Genomic DNA, 16,097 nt, shown 5'->3' on the forward strand with positions numbered 1-16,097 from the left:
ATATTACCTGACTTCAAAATTTATATAAATCTATAGTAATCAAGACTATGGTACTGGCAAAAGAACAGACACATAAATTAATGGAACAGAATAGAGCCCAGAAAGAGACCATACATATATAGTTAACTGATCTTTGACAAAGCAGTAAAGGCAGTTCAATAGTGAGTCTTGTCAACAAATGATGCTGGAACAACATCAACATGAAAAAAAAAGAATGCAGACATACATTTACATCTTTCACAAAAATTAACTCAAATGGGTCATAGATCTAAGTGAAAAATACAAAACTATAAAACTCCTAGAAGATAATTAGGGGAGCAAATCATTGGTGACTCTTGGTTTGGTGACAACTTATTTACCCATCCTCACCCAAGGACATGCTCATTGATGCATGAGAGAGGGAAGTAGGGAGGGAGAGATGTTGGGAGCTGTTTCGCATGGCATGGCAATGTGGCCCAGCTCTCATGTGGAAAACCAATGGGAAGCAAGTCGGACACAGGACCCAAGCCCACAGAGAGGTTTTCCTGTGGGGAATCAGGCCTGCATTGTACCTAGATTGCTATGAGGCTTACTTTTGCTAAAACTCCCTCACCCTGAATTGAGGCAGCAAGTGCTTACTGTAACTTCCTAAAGTCTGTGCTAAACCTCCCAAGTATGGAGTATAATTGGTTTAAACACTTTTCCCCTTGGTCTGCAACACCCTTCTCTTTGAAGTAATTAGCAACATTCTTTCCTTTGTTATCTGTAAAAGGTGATCACCTGCAGTGAACCTGTGCTAGTAAATGAGGACCATCCTCAATGTAATGTGCCCAGAAAAGCAATAAAAGCCTGTCTGGGCAGGGGCTGGGGCTCCCTCTCTCTCTCAGAGAGTGGCCATGCTGTCCCTTTCTCTCCACAGGACTTCTGTAGTTGTGTGTATTTGTTCATAGCAACCATAACACATGGATCCTGTAGGCCAGGATCCACGTCAGAGAGAAACATCAATTGGTTGCCTTTCGTACACACCCCAACCAGTGACCAAATTGCAACCTAGACATGCCCTGTATTTGTTCACAGCAGCCATAACACATGGATCCTGTAGGCCAGGATCCACATCAGAGAGAAACATCAATTGGTTGCCTCTCGTACACACCCCAACCAGTGACCAAATTGCAACCTAGACATGCCCTGACCAGGAACTGAACCCACCACCTTTTGGTCCACGGGATGATGCTCCAAGCAATGGAGCCACAGCATCCAGGGCTGGTGATGAATTTTTATATACCACACTGAAAGCATGATCCATGAGATTTCTGGCCAAGATGGAGGCATAAGTAAGATACACTCTGCCTCCTTGCACAATCAAAAGAATGACAACAACAAATTTAAAACCAGAAAATAACCAGAACTGCCAGAAAATCGAACTGTATGGAAGTCGGGCAACCAAGGAGTTAAAGATAAATTCATCTAAACCAGTAGGAGGGGCAGGGAGGACTCAAGGCAAGGCAGTGGCTGGAGGACTGGGCAGTCCAACATTTGCATGTGAATAAATAGGGAGGAACAACTGGGAGTGAGACAGACTGCACAACCCAGGGTTCCAGTGCAGGGAAATAGAGCCTCAAAACCTCAGACTGAAAAAAATCTGTGGGGGTTTAAGCAGCAGGAGAAACTCCCAGCCTCACAAAATTCATTGGAGAGAGCCATAGGATCCTAGAATGTACATGAAACCATCCACCTGGAAACCAGCACCAGAAGGGCCCAATTGCTTGTGGGTGGCAGAGGAAGTGACTGATAGTCAACGGAGAACTGAGTAAGCAGCACCGTTCACTCCCTGACCCCTCCCCCACATACGGTGTCACAATGCAGGCAAGTGGATTGCCTCATCCTGGTGAGTACCTAAGGCTCCACCCCTTACTATGTAGCAGGTATGCCAAAACAAAAAATATGGCCCAAACCAAAGAACAGATCAAAGCTCCAGAAAAAATACAATTAAGCAATGAAGAGATAGCCAACCTGTCTGATGCAGAGTTCAAAACACTGGTAATCAAGATGCTCACAGAAATGGTTTGAGTATGGTTGCAAAATAGAGGAAAAAGTGAAATAAAGGAAAATATACAGGGAACCAACAGTGAAAGGAAGGAAACTGGTAATCAAATCAACAATTTGGGGCAGAAGGAAGAACTAAACATTCAACCAGAGCAGACTTAAGGAACAAGAATTCAAAAAAATGAGGACAGGCTTAGGAACTTCTGGGACAACTTTAAATGTTCAACATCCAAATCATAGGGGTGCCAGAAGAAAAGGAAGAGCAAGAAACTGAAAACTTACTTGAAAAAATAATGAAGGAGAACATCCCTGATCTAGAAAAGGAAATAAACTTCCAAGAAGTCCAGGAAGCTCAGAGAGTCCCAAAGAAGTTGGACCCAAGGAGGAACACACCAAGGCACACCATAATTACATTACCCGAGATTAAAGATAGGGAGAGAATCTTAAAAGCAGCAAGAGAAAAAGAAACAGTTACCTACAAAGGAGTTCCCATAAGACTCTCAGCTGATTTCTCAAAAGAAACTTGTCAGTAAGAAGGGGCTGGAAAGAAGTATTCCAAGTCATGAAAGGCAAGGACCTACATCCAAGATTACTCTCTCCAGCAAAGCTATCATTTAGAATGCAAGGACAGATAAAGTGCTTCCCAGATAAGGTCAGGTTACAGGAGTTCATCAAAACCAACCACTTATTATATGAAAGATTAAAGGGACTTATGTAAGAAAAAGATAAAAAATGTGAACAGTAAAATGGCAACAAACTCACAACTATCAACAACCAAACCTAAAAAAACAAAAACAAAAACAAACTAAGCAAACAACTAGAATAGGAACAGATCCACAGAAATAGAGATCACATGGAGGGTTATCAGTAGGGAGGGCGAGGGGGAGAGTAGGGGAAAAGGTACAGGGAATAAGAAGCATAAATGGTAGGTACAGAATGATGGTGGAGGGTACAGGGCAGATGGGAATAAAGGGGAGAAGCGAACAACTGTAATAGCATAATCAATAAAAAATATATATATATAAAAAGCATGATCCATGAAACAAAATATTGATAAATTAGACTTCATTACAATTAAAAAGTTACACCCTGAAAAAGGTAATGCTAAGAGAATGACAAGACAAGTCACAGACAGGGAAGAAATATTTGCAAAAAGCATATCTGATAAAGACCTGTTAACCAAAATAAAGAACTGCGAAAACTCAACTATAAGAAAACAACTTAAAAATGAGCAAAAGTTTACCAAAGATGATACACAAATAGCAAATAAGCATGTGAAAAGATGCTCCATGCCATATGTCACTAGGGAGTTGCAAATTGAAATAACACAATACCACCACATACTTATTAAAATGGCCAAAATCTAAAATTGACAAAACTAAATGCTGACAAGGATGTGGAGCAACAGGAACTCTCATCACTGGTGTGAACACAAAAATGGTAGTCACTTTGGAAGATAGTTGACTTTTTTATACAAAACTAAACATATTCCTACCACATGACCCAGCAATTATGCTCCTTGGAATTTACCCCAGTGAGGTGAAAACTGATTTCCACACGAGAACATGCACATGATTGTTTACAGCAGCTTTACTCGTAATTGCCAAAACTTGGAAACAACCAAGATGTCCTTTAGTAGGTGAATGGATAAATAAACTGGTAAATAATAAGCAATGCAGTATTGTTTAGTGATAAACAGAAATGAGATATCAAGCCAAGAAAAGACAAGGAGGAAACTTAAATGTAAATTTGTAAGTGAAAGAGAGCAATTGTATGACACTGTGAAAAATGGAGGCAAATAAAATGATCAGTGGTTGCCAGAGGTTTGAGGAGAGGAAAAAGGGATGAATGGGTAGAACACAGGGGATTTTTAGGGCAGTGAAACCATTCTGTATAGTACTGTAAAGTTAGTTACATGTCATACATTTTTGTCAAAACCCCTGTAATGTACAACACAAAGCGTGAACCCTAATGTAAACTGTGGGCTTTAGTTAACAATGTGTCAATATTGGTTCATTAGTTATAACAAATGTCACACACTAATGCAAGATGTTAATGATAGAGGAAATTTGAGGAGGAGGTGATGAGGGAGTAAATATGGAAACTTTGTACCTCTCGTGCAATTTTTCCATAAACATAAAACTGCTTTTAAAAAAACCCAAACAAACCAAAGCTGACTAATTAAAACAACAAATAGGCTTCAAAGTATAAGTACAAAGTTTAAAAGTGTACAGAAAAGATACTAGTTAAGCATATTAATATCTATCCAGTGTTTAAACAGTCCCAGCAACATAAAAGAATATTTTAGCTTTGACACAGCAAATAAAACTGTACAAATATAACCATTACCAATAACATAAATCATTCTTTAGATTTTAACAATTTTCAACAAGGAGAGCTGAGTATTCTATACGAAAGGCATATTATTACTATAATATGCCTTTGGATAATGTTCATAGGATGATACCAATTACATTAGCAATTACTACAAAGTCATAAAATACATAAAATTATCAGTTGATAACATTGTTCTTTAAAAAGAATATAGAGTACTAATGTCCAGTCCATAAAATGGCAGGTTTAGAGTTGTCCTAAGTTCAAAGTGTCTATTTTAAATACCAATTTAGAAATAAAACTAAGACAAAAAATGTGCTAAGTGAAGTCACTGCCACAGCAGCTGAATGCATTTGCTTCAGAGCGAATGTGAGGGTCAGGGCTGAGTCAACAGTCAGCAGCAACACTGTACTGCTCTGGGCAACCAGTTGACATCCTCACCCTTACACATCCAGCAGGAGCAGGGAGACAAAAGTGTTTTGCAAGTCTGGTGAACACACATCATAGTTTTAAGAACTTTCTTGATGTGAACATGGGAGAACCTTGACTTGGCTCATTTGGGAGTCATCAAGCCATTGAGTGTGATGTTTAGCATGACTTCGTAGCAGCTGTACTGGTCAACATTAAACAATAGGTTCTTTTCCCACTAAAATGAGGTGGCATAATTTTGAAATATCTATGTTAAATATAGATTTATATGTTAAGATTTAACATGTTAGATTTAAATCTATGTTAAATATAAATTTATTTCTAAGAAAGACATCCTGCTCAAGATTGGCATTATAATTGTTTCTGTAATTTCAAAATAGAAATACAAATGATAAATTACCATTCTTCTGCCATTGCCAAAGTGGTGGAGCAGAGTCTTGGCCAATAAGAACTATAACTGACAGCCCGCATCATCCATGGCCTACCTAATTGCTATAAAAAAAACATAACAAAACCTCTGAGGCCAAATGATGAAATATGAAGTAGTTTATGCAAATATACAACACATGAAAACTAAAACACTAAACACTTCAGGATGCATTTTTAACAAAAGCTTCTTGTACTTAGTATCTATTAATTTGTACATCAAATACTTGATACTTTGGCAAATAGTTTATTCAATACTTTGTAAAGTCCTAACTAAATGTCGGTCCTACCCATACATGGGCAGTGAAGCCAATAAAATGCATTTCATTTCTAGGAAAGAAAATAGGGGATGATTTTTGCTCTTCAAAGTGCCCACTATTACATCTGTCTTCCAGAACTCAGTAGCAGACATCTGCAGACGTTTCCCGGGGGCTGTTGCACCGCTCCTACCGGTGGCCTCCGTACTTGGCCACCCAGTCCGTCCTCCCATGCACTGAGGGAACTGGCTGTGCACGGTTCACAACATTTAGATTCTTGGCTGTAGGATTGTAAGTAGGTCCTGAACATTTCCCCCGACCAGTTTTTGTGTTCCAGGTATATTCTGAAAGAAATCAGGATCAGAAACTAGAATTTTATTTGATAAAATTGAATTCAAAACACAGTGACTCAGCCTTTCATTTTATGGGGAGATTTTGAATTTATCTTTAAAAGATTAATTCAGTAGTCTCTAATAAGAGTTTTTTTTTTTAACATTAAAACCGAAAATTCTAGTGTAGTATTTTGTTGACACCAATTAGAATTTTCAGTAGCTTCAGAGCCATTATTTCTGGTTTATACTCCTGACACTGCTACTCTGTTCTTATCTGGGTTCGTGAACTGCTCATCATTTGGATAGGTAGCACCCAATTACAACATTCAGGTTCAATAGGCAATACCCACAGGGTTTGTGACTTTATAAAATTACACTGTAGTTAATATCTAAATGATATTCAAACACAGTATAACTACAGAAGGGTGTATACAGAATTGTGAATTCTGTAAAGCTCTGGCTTCATGGAACTACATGTTAGATTTCTTTTTAAACATTAAAATGTGGCTTTTAGAGTTAAAAATTTTAATTTTTTATTGGGAAAAAGGATGGATGATAACAGAATCCCTCTAAAAGGTGAGCCATTCCTAGGACCCCAAACCTTCCCATCACAAGGTTTGTTTTATTCATACATTTGGCTTACTAAAATTGTGCAAAATTTTAAATTGTTAAACATTTTTTATCTGAACAATTTATGTTCAAGCTGCCTGAACATCTCAAACGGTAAAGCAGTAAATCGCTTCACAGAGAACTTTAATATCTGCAGTTCCTCGATCAGCCCCTCCTCACTTCAGACTACAAGCTAGGTATCAGGTATTCTAAGGAGGGTTATTTAAGCTTTCAATTTGGGATTTAAATATCTTTTCACACTGTGTGTCAGTGGCATTCTTGGAGTAAACTCTGAGTGACTTTTGATATGGTTCTGACCATTTCATATACCCTACCTGTGTGGTTTACCTGTTTTTTCTTTGTACTTTCACTGTAAAATTGGGAATGTAGGAGGAAGTTATGGGAGCATGTGGGTCCTGGTGTGCTGCTAACCTCGGCTTAAAGGGAACGAGGCATTAAGTGAGGAACCACCCTGGTGATTAGTCACTGCCTGCTGTGTAGTTTGGTTGAGACAGAGAGGCCAAGAGCTCTCCCTTTGGTGGTTTGACAGGTCATTTCATCCTACTCTTAACTCAAAGGTTTAAAAATTCTCAAAGGTAAAGCTAGCAAAAAGCTATCTAGCAAAGGTAGGGACAAAGTATCTAAAAGGGCCAGTTAAGTGCTCCAGGGAAAGCTCTTTAGTTCTAATCAACTGGAACACAGAACGAGCATTGGTCTGTTTAGTTAGTGAGCTCACCCAAGGTTCACATGTCAAAATGGTCCCATGGACAGAGGAGACAACGTGTGAGGGGATGGGCGTGGAGGGAGGAGAAAAAAAGAGGTCATGAGCCCAGGTGACTCAGAGCAGCAGAAAGGAGACACAGTCTTAGGCTAACACTGGGTGGGCAGTGAGGGGCTTGGAAAATACAAAAAGAGACAAGTTTTTTTCAGGTCAGGGCAACTTAAGTTGGGTCCTAAATATATTTGAAGGAAACTGTGTCTAGACCAAGGTTTGTAAAACTTTCAACAAAGGAATCATTTTGCCAAGAAGGCAAAATGTTGACATTTAGGATTTCTTTCTGAAAAAGAATAGTTTTAGGATTCAATAGTTTTGGTAAAAAATGTAGTCACTGACAATGGAGCCCAGGCCCCACTGCAGGGCGAGAAATGTCCCTGCTTCAGCTGGACCAGGCCCTGCACCTCAGCACTCCCGGAAGCCAGTCAGCCTCTAATCCTTGCTGTGTGTTTACTGTAAAAACTGCATGTGTCCTATATCAAGGGCATTTAACTTCTTGTAGAAAATGTTTGGTAACAGAAAAGGTGTTTGCCTCTAGTTAAGAATTTCATCAGTGCCACTACTATATAACTTTTAGCAAGATACAAAAAAGAAAAATGCCCTCCATAAAATGGAGATTTTAATACAAGGTGGGGTAAAAGTAGGTTTACAGTTTTTCACATGGAAAATAATACAATAAATAATGAATAATAATATAAGAATCAACTTTCACATGTAACTGTACACCTACTTTTGCCCACCCTGTAGTACCTTCTGTAATAGAGTCATTGGGAGGATTAAATGAGTTAATGTCTATAGAGCTCTTGGGTACAGGGCCCTAATGGGCGGCTGCATATGAAAGTCACTCCTCGACCTGGCTAGTGTAGCTCAGTGGATTGAGCACAGGCTCCGAACCAAAGGGTCACTAGTTAGATTCCCAGTTAGGGTACAAGCCTGGATTGTGGGCCAGGTCCCCAGTGGGGGCCATGTGAGAGGCAACCGCATACTGAGTTCTCTCTCCCTCTCTTTCTCCTTTCCCTTCCCCGCTCTAAAATAAATAAATACAATCTTAAAAAAAAAAAGTCACTCCTCAAGTCCTTGTTACCATCAGAACAGGGGATGAGGAGGTTTTAGGAAGTTTGGCATGAGAGATTATAAGGGGAAGGAGGAAAAAGTTAATGACTTTTTTCCTCAAAATTTGAGAGTAAGGAAGAGAAACAGTGGAAAGGGAGACTATGAGAGAAGGGGAAATAGTTGAGTAAACATGGTAATGACCTGCTTTTATTTTCTTGTGGGAAACTGCCACACAAGTGGGAGGACTGGATGACACATCTCTTACAGAACAGTGTTTTCCTAAGGATTTGCATTGACCACTTGCAAATGATTAGTATTTACTTCTTTTTTTTTTTACCTTTCCTCCTATCACCATCTGTAGGAAAATCTGATAAGCAGAATAAATGAAGAGATGAAACGTTATGAGAAAGCATTTAGTTTAAAAAAATGAAAACAGGAATATGCATGATAATATGACAGAATAACTAATATAAAAAGGTTGTAGTAGCTTATAAAAATGTTTAAAAATACCCAATTTCACCTTCTAAGAGCAGGTACTCAGGTAACAAAATAATTTAAAACATTATGATTTTCTGCTTTTACATGAAAAATTGCTATTAAGACATGGCTAATAACTCATAAGTCTGGCTTAAAATACTTTAGGCTTCATAAAAATTATTTCTACATTTAAACATTTTAAATGTTTATATATTGTGTTTTAACAGAGAGATAATGAAGCAATTCTTTTTACAGACAAGAGAACTGAGTATTGTTTAAGCAGTTCTACTGTAGTAAGAGCTATAAAATTACAAAAGTTCAGCACTTTTTATAATTTCAGCTCCAACAGTGTGAGCTTTTAAGGTTAGCAACTCTAATCAGGAGTTTTAATGTAAGACCCTGGTTAGGATAGTCTATGAGAATACTTTTGGAGTCAAGTTTTAAGTTAAACTATAACTAGTTATCTTATCAAACTTCCGATTATTTGCCTTAATGGCCATTTTATATGCTTTAATGAGGTTATCTATTTTAGATTACAAAAATTTAGAGAACATTCATTGTCAAATCTGGTCAGCTCAAGTACAAAACCACCACCCTCAGTTTTAAGAATGTACCCTTGCATGTGGCTGTCATATGCCTCACCAGTACAGAACAGGTGACCTGGTCAGTCATAACACTGGAGGGTGAAGGAATAAAACCTTTCACCACTGGCAAAGCAAAAGTCAGTGCAAGTTATGCCACAGTTGTCTTATACTCTAGAATGGAAACGTAGAGGAATGGCCTGTTAACTGACACATCACACAGTCTCAACATTTTTAAGCTTTCACTCTGTACCAGTTAGTGGGCAGGAAGCTCTGAAAAAATGTCTCATTTCTCATGTCTCATGATGTATGCAACACAGCAGACTGTGGAATTAGACAGACATAAGTTTCTATCGCAGCTCCACCATTTTTTTCTAGCTGTGTGACCTCAAGTAAATTACTTAACGTCAGTTCCCTCCTCTGCAAAGGAGGTCTACCTCATCAGGTCATTGTGAAGATTAAATCTGCGTATCTGGCAGAGAGTCACCACTTACAACAATTAGAGGCAGCTCTTACAATTATTGGACTTTCAAACCACAGCTCTGGATGGGAACCAGGGCATTTTTCCAAAACCAATTAGAACTGCTGTCAATAATGTGAGACTAATTTAAGTTCACTGGGGAAAAGTGACTGTAGAAACCTTAAAATGCTCCTTTCTGATCATAATTCCCAAAAACTGTATCTAAAATTGTTCTTACCTGAAGCTGTTGCACCAAGAGGTGCTAAGTGGATCCTCTGACCAGCTGACCCCACTTCTTTTTTGAGAAAGGAAGGAATATATCTCGACGGACTGTAAGTTGCATAATTTCCAAGATTTCCTAGTAATGTATCACATAAAGTTTCATTGTCAGAAGGCGAATATTTTAAAGCACCAGAGAGTAACATTGAATTCTACCCCTACTAATTCTAAATTCTACTTTTTGAGCAGCTACTATATTTCAGGCACAGCACTATGGTTTAACAGATATTCCTGTTCAGTCCATATAACAACCCTTGTAGATGCATATTATTATCCATACCTTGTGGCTATTAGAACTTGCCTAAGTTCTCACAGTGAGTGATTGAGCTAGAATCAGAATGCAAGGCTGAGTTCTCCCTGAACATAGCAGTTTTTTATGGTCCCAGTTCCTAACATGGGGGTATTTCCTGCCAGGAAGCCCCCACCTCTGTGGTGCTTTCTGTGCTCATCTTTCTTCTGTAAAATCACGGTAAAGTGCACCTGTCCTCATAGGGTTGTTGTAGGGATTGAACAAGATGTATGCAAAGCACTTGGCACAGAATCTGGTGTTCAGCAAGTGTCAGTTGCCATCCTCCTCGTCATCATCTGCATCATTATTAGTAAATGACCCATCTAGAGGCAATCTAGGGGTGGGGTGAAAGGGAAGAATCTAAAGCAGGAGACCAGTCAGGCAGTCACTGCTAGAGCTGAAATGAGAAATTATAAAGGTGTGAACTAACACAGTCATAGAAGGGATGGAGAAGAGGGGAACTGAGCAGGTACATGGGGCAGGTGGTGTAGGGAAAAGGATATACAGGGTCCAGCACAAATAACATCCCTTTTTACTACAAAATCTTTTATTACAAAATCATGAGCATGTAATTCTGTAACATAACAGTATCACACTCAAGCACACCATTTGACATTTTAGGTGAAATGTTCAAACTAAATCTATAAATTATTACACCCACATTATTGCCCTACCAACCACACTCACGCAGGCTTCACTTCTGCTGGACCCTGTATATTTGACCTTTAAGTGACCAACAACAATATGAGGAGACTCAGATTTGGGGGAAGATATTGTGCCTGTGGAACATTCAAGTAGTAGAGGTGGAGCAGGCTGGGAGCCTTGGAATGATCAAGTATGGTGCTCATGGGGCTGTGGGTTTGGTGGAGTGATCTCAGAGGGACTGCAAGATGAGCTAAGACCAAGAATAGAGAACTCCAGGGAACACCAGCGTTAAGGGAAATGAACGGACCTGGTGAGGCAGAGAGAATAGAAAGGTAGATGGTAGGAAGAACAGGGTCTGAAAATTCAAGAGAATACAGTGTGTGAAGACAGAAGGAATAATAAGTGAGGCACGGAGGCCAAGGGACCCATTGGATCTGGCCACTAGAATAACTTCAGGACTTTGCAGGAGTTGTTTCAATAATCTAGAGATAAACCACAGTGAGTTGAGCAGCCTGGAAATATGAGGAAAAATGAATACAACTACTCTTTCAAGGAGGCTAGCTTTGCCAGAAAGGAGACAAGCTGGTCACAGAAAAGGTGATACAGTGCTGATAGTTTTGGTAGCTTCAAAGACCTGTTCATTTGGTAGCTACCACCAAAACATTTTTACATGACATTATTTGTTCCCAAGTATGGACTCTGACCTTCTGTGTCCCTGATGTCTGTCATGGTGCTATGCACAGTAGACTGTCAATAAGTGTTTGCTCTTGAACCAAACAACAATATTACTTATCAGACTTTAATGGATTTTGCACAGTAAATGTTATCAGTTTATACAATTTTTAACATTGCTGAATTTTCTATAAATGCAGCTGCCTATTTTGACCTTTCTTTTCCCTCCAGTACTCATTTTAAATCTCAAATCAGTCCTTTTCTTCAAGACTCTTTGAAAGGAAGTTCAAGGCAGTGACCACATTCAATAGCAACTTCAGACCATCTCTCTCATTCTCATCCTCATCATCAGAGCAAACACTTATTCAATGCTTACTGTTTGACAAAAACCCTAGGAATGGTTATATAATACTACCTAGGTAAATACGATTTCCTCCATTTTACAGATGGGGAAAGTAATTTAACTCAGGGAGACTACATAACTCGTCCAAAGTCGCAAGGCTAGTGAGTAGCAGAATGGGGCATGCCGGACTCTAAAAGCCATGCACTGAACAGTTCTAGGAGGCTGCTTCCTATTGGAGAAAGAAGCTGCTAAGGCAAAATGTGTAGAAAATGAAGTCTTCTTAAATTACTTCGGCTTGTCATTTGAAGTACCTTGTGAGCTGCAAATTTTTGGTCGGAGCCAATAGTCCATACTGTTTAAAGTACCAACACCAACTCTCTAGGAAATCCACCATTTCTATTAACCTGGGTATCTTTTTCTTTTAAATGATTGTTAATGCTTAAGAAATAAGTTTCAGAACTTGAAAAAATTCCAGGAATATCTATTACAAAATTAGAAAATATCCTTTTCAATAGATTTACTTGATTTGTATAAATGTCATTATTAATTTAAGAAGACAAGCATGGAGCTTTTTGAGAACAAATTAGTCTTAGAATGCCAACTACTGAAGAAAGATGTTCTTGATGTGGAATGTGTCTCCTTCTCCTGGGCCTGGTCTGACTCCTAAAAGTAGGAGACCTTGGCCTTCATAATGGCCTTTCATGACAAGATTTGGGGTAAATGTTGACAAGAAAATTGAACAAGAGATTCAAAGAACAAGATGTACTCATCTATAATGCCCAGAAATTACCTTGTAGGTCCTCTAATTTTTCAGGATAACTTTCACTGCATGATAGTTTTTCAATTGGTTTAATTATGCTTTCTTCTAAATAGAAGGCAGATTGGAAAGAAAGAATAATAGGGAGAATATTTTAAGAAAAGCAGAGAAAAATGGATTAGATGATTAGGGAAAAGATCCAGAAAGAACTCTTTATATGAAAAATACTTCTGATGTTCTCACAGCTTTCATTCGGTGCCAATCTTTCATTCCCCGAGACTCAAAGTTGTAGTGCTACCATTTAAACTTATTCATCAGTTAGTTCAGTAAATATTATTTTTAAAAAACTGAGGAAAAGTAAGTAAATTCAAGTATCACAGTGTTTGATATCTCTGCACTTATTAAACGGGTAAGTTGAGTCTTCGGTGTGCCTGGAAAACTTGCAAAATGCCCCAAGGTGTGTAGATGTCACCTCACAATGACTCCATTGCTAGAGAGTAATCCTCAAATGTTTTTGATTGAAAACCACCTATATTTTTTTTTTAAAAAACCTCTTTACTTCTTCATATACTTTAAACTGATACCTGAAAATTTTCATTATAAGTTTTACAGTTCTAAAAGATTTCTGGCATGTTGTAATTATAGATATTTAAAAATAAAACTATTACATCTCTTTAAATATAACCAATGGAGTCTACATACCATAGCGATTTTTTATTTAAACTTTTTATTTATTAATTTTAGAGAGAGAAGGGGAGGGAGAGAGAGAAACATCAATTAGTTGTTCCACTTATTTATGCATTCATTGATTGTTTTCTTATGTGCCCTGACCAGAGATCAAACCCCACAACCTTGGAGTATCAGAATGATGCTCTAACCAACTGAGTACCTGGCCAGGGCTATACTGATTTTATGTCCACCAATATTAACCTAAGAAACACATGAATAGGTTTTATCTTTAACAGTTGGAAATTTCACAATAATCTCTTTTCTCTCTAGAGTTTTACTTTCATTCATAACTCCCAAATATTAATTTTAGGCTTAAAAATCTTTAAACTGATCACTCAAAATGCATAAATTGAAACCTTAAAAAATTTCTTGTAACATAAGCATATTGAAATACTCTTCTGGATTAAGTTAGTTATAATTACAATGATTCATTGTATATAATTAATGAAAAATGAGTATCTAAATTTTGATTACACATGAAAAGTTATTTGGGGGGAGGGAATTCATCTATTAATGAGAAAATGGGACCTTTTTCAAGTAGTTCATGTAACCATAAATGACATTACTTATTGCCAAAACTAGACAGTGTTCAACACTGATTCTATTCTATTGCCTTTTTTTTTTCCATTTTTAAAGATGGAAGCACTGGAGAACCTTGTCAATATCAACAAGAAGTTAGGAATGAAAAGTGTTTTGTTACAGCTTCATCACTGTAGTCATTGCACTTTATGAGAAGTTATAGACCAAAAATCATATAGTGACCTCACAAAAAGTGATTTTTAATTATCAGCTAATAACGCAATTAGGTTCTCCTTCGATTTTTTTAAAGAACTGAAAACCACTTCACTTAACAAGGATTTGTTCCCCAATCACTTTCTCAATACTGACACCAAAATAATAAAACTGTCCCTTTCATTAGGTAACCCAGGTATTTTTATTTTTTACACTTTGGGGAAATAGGAAACACACCATGGTAAACAGTGAGAAGTCTTCTTTTCTTTTGTAAGGTAGGAGAACAGAAACTCTTGTTCAGGCATTCATTTTAGGATATAATCCACATGGAAGTTGTGATCTGGCACATGATTCCCTTAAAACTATCTGTGCTCAAGTACCAGTTGGAAAACCTTTGTGTTCCCCCAGGGGTATCTTGGTTGCAAGGAGGCAGCTGCAATGTATTTAAAAGTAAAAATCTGCAGAAGAAAAACAATGAAAATTTATACTTTAAATGTACTCTTGCTTTACCTGCATTATGCCTTTTGAAAGCAAGTTCTGCACCAATGGGTCCCAATGACTTAGGAAATAACTGATTGTTCCAAGTATACGGGCTCATATCCTTTCCACTGGCTATGAAGGACACGTTCTTAGGATTTACACCTTGGAAGAACAAAACAGTCATTTCGAAGTTTACTTGAACTTTGTGATCATAAACTTGAAGGAAAAACATATTTATTACATATTCAAACAAAGATTAGGAATAACTTGAGGGAAAAATGGAAAAAACTTTTGGTTACAATGTAGCAAATACTTCCTTTTTTATGAACCCTAATGCTCTCCTAAGTCCTAAGTACAATAACCTAAAATCCTCCCAGTATATTTTATACACATAAGATAGTTTCTCTAACAGAAGTAATAATTAAACATGTCTTGCTAAGTGGTAAAAATTAAGGTGCAACAAAAACTTTCTTCAAAAAGATATTTCCAAGTCATGCACTTATTTTGAGTGTGTACTCCATGCCGGGCCCTTGAGGAACACTTAGTGCAGCTGGGGAAACAGACCTGTGACCGAGAACTCGGGGACCGGAGAAGTTCAGAAGCAGATGCATGAAGACCTATTTGTGAAGTCTGCTTGTGTATTAGACCCAGTAAAATCTAAACGGTTAGATTATTTATGATTTTCTGAAATCTAAGATGTGGAGTCAACTTCAGACTTTGGTGCTAATGGTCAAAGTAGTGTTGTTTACCTACTTTTAAAAGATTTGAAAATTTCCTGACTTGCTTTCTTTTACTGACAAATTGTATTCAACTTATGAGGTGCTAGAGACACCAAAGTCTAAGCCTCTGGGTGATACAGGCCATGTTTTCTCTAGCTACCATTAATGTAGGGAGTCAGCAGCTATTTCCAGGTAGTATGAACTTCTGCTTTTCAAAGAGGGAATTCCTTAGCAGGGTTTCACATATAAGAGACACCTATTAATATCCTTGTTTTATAGCCAGAAACAAGCTTCTGTACTGAGCTTCAAGATTATCTGCCATCAGTTTTCTAAGGAAATACTCTGTGAGATAAATAATTTCCATTTCTTATATGATATATAAGCTCTTATGGATTTTGGTTTTTAATAGAACACCTACAAATAGAATTATAATAGGCTGTTACCTGACAATAAAGAAAATGTACTAGCTAGCAATTATTCATATTGAAAACATTTTTACAATAAAAAAGTTTTTATCCAAAAGCAAAGTACAAGGTAGGGTGAAAAACTAAAAATCTCTTTAAGTGAACGATTTTCATAAATACAGTTCAACAACAAAAAAATGGGCCCTGAATATTTAAATTATTTTGTTAATCTAGTTAGCCTTGCAATATACCTTTTTTATAGTAAATATATACACTACTGAAGATAATTG

The 16,097-nt window shown here is 37.6% G+C and overlaps 1 protein-coding gene across 10 annotated transcripts in view; it reads right to left on the reverse strand.

Annotated features, from left to right (window-relative positions):
* Positions 1-5,215: 5,215 nt before the first annotated feature.
* Positions 5,216-16,097, reverse strand: part of MAK (male germ cell associated kinase) — a 104,658-nt gene continuing 93,776 nt past the window's right edge. For 3 of the 10 annotated variants that reach the window (XM_036026570.1, XM_036026569.1, XM_036026571.1), the window contains exons 12-17: positions 14,715-14,846; positions 12,777-12,851; positions 9,997-10,116; positions 8,578-8,607; positions 6,761-6,849; positions 5,216-5,815 (exon numbers count right to left, since the gene is read on the reverse strand). In XM_036026570.1, coding sequence (XP_035882463.1) covers positions 5,741-5,815; positions 6,761-6,849; positions 8,578-8,607; positions 9,997-10,116; positions 12,777-12,851; positions 14,715-14,846 — 521 coding nt within the window. In that variant the 3' untranslated portion in view covers positions 5,216-5,740. The remainder of the gene's footprint in view (positions 5,816-6,760; positions 6,850-8,577; positions 8,608-9,996; positions 10,117-12,776; positions 12,852-14,714; positions 14,847-16,097) is intronic. The other 7 variants (XM_028512032.2, XM_028512033.2, XM_036026572.1 and 4 more) reach the window with 6 other exon arrangements.

Source organism: Phyllostomus discolor, chromosome 5, assembly GCF_004126475.2.
Source record: "Phyllostomus discolor isolate MPI-MPIP mPhyDis1 chromosome 5, mPhyDis1.pri.v3, whole genome shotgun sequence".
NCBI classification, from domain to species: Eukaryota; Metazoa; Chordata; class Mammalia; order Chiroptera; family Phyllostomidae; genus Phyllostomus; species Phyllostomus discolor.